Source organism: Chrysochloris asiatica, unplaced genomic scaffold, assembly GCF_000296735.1.
Source record: "Chrysochloris asiatica unplaced genomic scaffold, ChrAsi1.0 scaffold00204, whole genome shotgun sequence".
Taxonomy (NCBI): domain Eukaryota; kingdom Metazoa; phylum Chordata; class Mammalia; order Afrosoricida; family Chrysochloridae; genus Chrysochloris; species Chrysochloris asiatica.
Genome location: NW_006408722.1, coordinates 4,394,012 through 4,399,270, shown reverse-complemented (window position 1 = coordinate 4,399,270; position 5,259 = coordinate 4,394,012). Strand labels below are relative to the sequence as shown.

At 40.0% G+C, this 5,259-nt stretch overlaps 1 protein-coding gene across 1 annotated transcript in view; it reads left to right on the top strand.

Moving 5' to 3' along the window:
* The window catches only part of LOC102838658 (signal peptidase complex subunit 2-like), a 14,930-nt gene that overhangs the window by 6,504 nt on the left and 3,167 nt on the right, over positions 1-5,259 (top strand). The window contains exon 2 of the mRNA XM_006872579.1: positions 4,635-5,024. Within this exon, the coding sequence (XP_006872641.1) occupies positions 4,635-5,024 (390 nt within the window). The remainder of the gene's footprint in view (positions 1-4,634; positions 5,025-5,259) is intronic.

Genomic DNA, 5,259 nt, shown 5'->3' with positions numbered 1-5,259 from the left:
AAAAAAAAAAAAAAAAAGACAGTGTTCTTTCACAGCTTTTTTGAGACAGTGATTCAGTTGCCAACACTCACAGCAACTGGGGAAATGAGAGACTGTGTACTAGAGGGGAATATTTTAGTGGTGTATCTCCACTGGGATTCTGGTTGATCTCTTTTTCTGGGAAAACTTACAAGAGGAAGATTAGTGGGACGAACCTAGTACCCACCACTGTAACTGCACTGGAGGCTGCCACTAATACTCATGGTGATGGTTGTGTGCTGTGAGGTTGGTTCTAACTCATAGCAACCCTGCATAGGATTTCCAAGGCTGTAAATCTTTACAGGAGCAGAAAGCCTCATTTTTTCCCCCCACAGAACCACTGGAAGTTTTGAACTGCTGACCTTGAGATTAGCAGCCTGACTCATAACTGCTGCGCTACCAGAGCTCTATAGAGTCCCTTTCTCCAGGTAGGATGACCAGTACTTTCATTCCTTATGAAGTCTGAGCCACTGTCACTATGCCTTTTTATCAGGTCATAGCTACTGCATGTGTTCATATACTGTCAAAATTGGGCAAACTGTGGATACATGGCTGACAAATATATCCCATCATTCAATAGCAGCCCCACCTTCTACTAATAATTATACACAATTACCAGGGGCCCAAAGTGACCAGGTGGCCACAATAACTTGAGGTTTAATGGGATTATTACTGCGTCTTCTGGTAGAGGAGCCTCCCCTCTGAGAACCAAGGTCTCTAAACACTGGGTGCCCGGATTTGGAACATGAATACCTGTAGTAAAATGGTGTGGCACTGTAGCATAAGTATTCAACCTCAAGGTCAGTTTGAACTGCAAGGTCGATGGTTCAAATTCATCACCCACTCTTTGGAAACTCTATATGTGGTCACTATGAGATGGAACTGACTTGGCGGCACTTAACAATACAAGGACACTGAACAAGGAGCTAGATATGACCACAAGGTAGCAATAGCCTTGCCCAACAAAGTATTTATTGGGGCCACCACAATGACAGTTGCATGCATGGGGTGATCCCCCACAGCAGACAGACTATCAGGCTAATTTAAAAAAAAATAATTGGATGTATACAAATTTGAGTTTGACACCAGGTGAAACTTTTTGAGGCTAACAGGCCTCAACTTACTATGAAGAATGACACAATCTAGGTCAAATACACAGAGGCCATCTTGACTCCATTATATAACAGTTCCTCATGTCTGAAAAGGGAGCTCTGGGTTGCACTACACTCTGTATCACATGGAATTCTGTCTTACCCTGTATATTTCTCACTCTCTGCAATCATCTTGTGTATGTGTCACTCTCCTTAGGAGCAGGGACCCACTTGGCTTGTTCACTTCTGTATGTCAGCACCTAATACAGTGCCTGCCTCAAAATAGATGCTTAATCAATATTTATTAAATGAAGAATGAATGAATGAGTGCAGATGACATAATTGTAAAATCCTGTTTCCTGCTCCTCTTGGAGTACAGAGGAATGACTAGGTAAATGCTTAACTGATCCCCGCACCCACCCTTCTTAACAGGGGTTCATGACTCTCTCCCTAATACAAGAACAGACTATTTTTGTACCTATTTCTTCTTTTCTGGCCTATTATGGTATTGAGAAGAGGCTGGCTACCTAGGGCTTACAGTAACTCCAAAGAAAACTAATCTTCCTCTCTCTAGAAAGCCCTAGGAGGTGTATTCTGTACCCAGCTCCAAGGCAACAACTGCCCAGGCTGTTGACTGAAAGCAGTGTGATAACGTATTTTAGTTTTCTTGCTGGAGGTGCCTGTGGAAGTTATTAGTGAGTATGGACAGGAATTGGAATCTCTTCTCCCTCCCACAGACACACTAACATTTCTACCACCTTCAACATTCTGTCTTCTCTCATTAGACAATTTTCCATAGACTTAGATTTCTCTGACTCAGACATTAAGGGGCCTCTTTGCAGCTAATTACATTGCTAGCAGGGAGAATGGCTATGGACTTCTTTAATAATCTTCCATTCAGGGCTTAACATGCTTATCTGGTTTGAATATTTGGAAGGAAATTATTTTCTTCTTAAAAAGAGAGAAATAGCATGTGAGCAAGGAGGTTTTCTCCTTGTGACCTCTACAAGCAGGAAGAACAGATGTAATGATGCCCTTCACAGAGATCTGAGATAGGCCTGTGTGTATGGCTTGAAAAGAGACCTGAATCACCAGTTGTGAGCCTTCATAATTATGAGACACTTTCTCAGATGACCTTTCTGAAACCTTGAGAGAAAAGGAAGGAGTAAAGGACCATCCCCTTTATGTTGTTTTGAGTTGTTGTCCAGTCAGTACAACATAACAATACACTGCATGGTCCTGCACCATCTTCACAATCTTTGCTATATTTGAGCTAACTGTTTACAGTCATTGTGTCAATCCATCTCATTAAGGCACTTCCTCTTCTTTCCTGACCCTCTACTTCACCAAGCATGATGTTCTCCAGGGACTGGTCCTCCCTGATAACATGCCCAAAATATGTGAAACCAAGTTTCTCCATCCTTGCTTCTAAGACATATTTGCTTATTTTTCTGGAAGACCATAGTATTTTCAATATTCTTCACCAACACCATAATTCAAAAGCATCGATTCTTCTACATTGTGCAGCTTTTGATCCAAGAATTGATAAAATATTAATAGAAATGTTTTAACAAAGTGATGCAGCACTGGAAGCTGCACCTATCTATGCCAACAATTTAGGAAGACAGCTACCTGGTCAAGTGACTGGAAAACATCCATATTTGTTCCCATTCCAAAAAAAGGTGATCCAACAGAATACAGAAATTATCAAACAATATCATTAATATTGTATGCAAGTAAAATTTTGCTGAATATAATTCAAAACCATTTGCAACAGTGCATGGACAGAAAACAATTCAAGCCAGATTCTGAAGAGGATGTGGAATAAGGAATATTACTGCTGACATCAGAAGGATCTTGACTGAAAGCAGAGAATACCAAGAAAAAATGTTTACTTGTATTTTATTGACTATGCAAAGACATTCAACTGTGTGGATCATAGAAAACTATGGATAATATCACACAGAATGGAAATTCCAGAACACTTGATTGTTCTCCTGTGATCCTGTAAAAAAAAAACTAAGAGGTAGTTATTTAAACAAAACAATATTGATTCAGATACTGAATCATCTAAAATCAGGAAAGGTGTATGTCAGATTGTATTCTTTCACCATATTTATTCAATCTGTACGCTGAGAAAATACTCTGAGAAACTGGATTATATGAAAAAGGGTGTGGCATCCAGTTGCAGGAAGGCTCATTAACAACAGCACAGATATGCAGATTCTCTATACATGAAATATCAGAGAACTAGATTAGTGTAGCAATTGCTCGGAAATCTATGTGGCTCCAACATTTGCTGGCTTTGTAAACTGCCTTTCCAATATATAAACCATTAAACCGGTTATCACTAGATTGATTCTGACTCATGAAAACCCCAAGTATATCATAGTAAAACTATACTCCATAAGGTTTTCAAGTACTGATTTTTCAGAAGGAGACCATCAGATCTTTCTTCCAAGGCACCTTTGAGTGGACTTGAACACCTCCAAGCTTTCAGCTTGGTGTAGAGTCCTGATGTGGCACTAAAGGATAAGCTCTGGACTGTTACTATAAAGTTGGTGGTTCAAACCAACAATCTGCTCCTTAGAAACTCTATACAGGTTTGCTATGATTTGGAACTGACTTGATGGCACTTAACAACAATAATCTTTCAGTTAGCAGACTAGTATACTAACCATGTGCACCATCCAGGGAGACCTGCCAATATAGAAAGCAGGAACTTTGAACATCCTGGGTTTAAATTCTAACTCTACCAACTACAACTATGCAGCTTTGAGCTGTAAACCTCAGTGGCCTCTTCTGTAAAAGAAGAAGAAGAAGAATTTCTAGGTGTGTGAGGAGCATTTAATTTAAAGATAAATTTAAAGTACTATGGAAAAGCCAGGCACATAAATGCTCAAAAAATTATAGCTACTATTGTATTCATAATCTGCAAAATGGAGATATTAATAGACCCTGCCTCCTTGAATTTGTTATGAGGATTAAATGAAAAGACGTATGTTAAATAATTTGAACAGTACTTAGCATAGGATGTACCCAGCAAATATTAGCTGCTGTAATAACCACCTGTTTTTCAATTTACTGTAGTATGGTAGCTTCTGTGTTGCTGTGATGTTGGTATTTTAAATATCAGCAGTGTCACCCATGGTGGCCAGGTTTCAGCAGAGCTTCAAGACTAAGATAAACTAGAAAGAAAGAGAAGCAGGCCACTTCTGAAAAGTTAGCCACTGAAAACTTTATGTATAGCAGCAGTATATTGTCTGATACAGTGCTGGGAGATGATTCCCTCAGGTTGGAAAGCACTCAAAATATTACTCGGAAAGAGCTGCCTTCTCAAAGAAGTAACTTTAATGATATGGATGGAGCAAAGCTCTAGGGACCTTCATTTACTTGTGGGGCACAAAATGAGAAGCAACAGAATTTAACATCCATTAATAATTATTAATAATCAGGCTGTAGAATGTACAAAGTATGAGTCTAGGAAGATTGGTAGTCATCAAAAATGAAATGGTGCCTGCATAGGGTGGGAGAAATGGTGGCGGCGGAGGCAATAGTAAGTCTGGCGGTGGCCTCAACTGTGGGACAAGCTGTAATCGAAGTGCCTTATTGGATAAGTGGAAGATTGATGCTAAGCCACTAAAAATTGACAAATGGGATGGATCTGCTGTGAAAAATTCTCAGGATGATTCTGCCAAAAAGGTACTTCTGGAAAAGTACAAGTACGTAGAGAATTTTGGTTTAACCAATGGACGCCTCACCATCTGTACCATTTCCTGTCTCTTTGCCATAGTGGCTTTGATTTGGGATTATATGCACCCGTTTCCAGAGTCAAAGCCGGTTTTGGCTTTGTGTGTCATATCCTATTTTGTGATGATGGGGATCCTGACTATTTATACTTCATGTAAGGAAAGTGTAGTGACGAGCTCTGCTGAGAACAACACAGAATACAAGACCAATAAGGCTCAGGGAATGGACCCAGTACTCTGAACCACATATAAAGGAATATTTAGAAGGTTGGAAGACTTACAGCTGGGGAGTTTGTGGCATAACCAAGAAATCCATTGCTTCCTGGTTCAGGATGCTCAGTGGCTCCAGAAGCCGCCATTTTGTGTGGGAAAGGATCAGAGCAGCCACGGATGCCTGACAG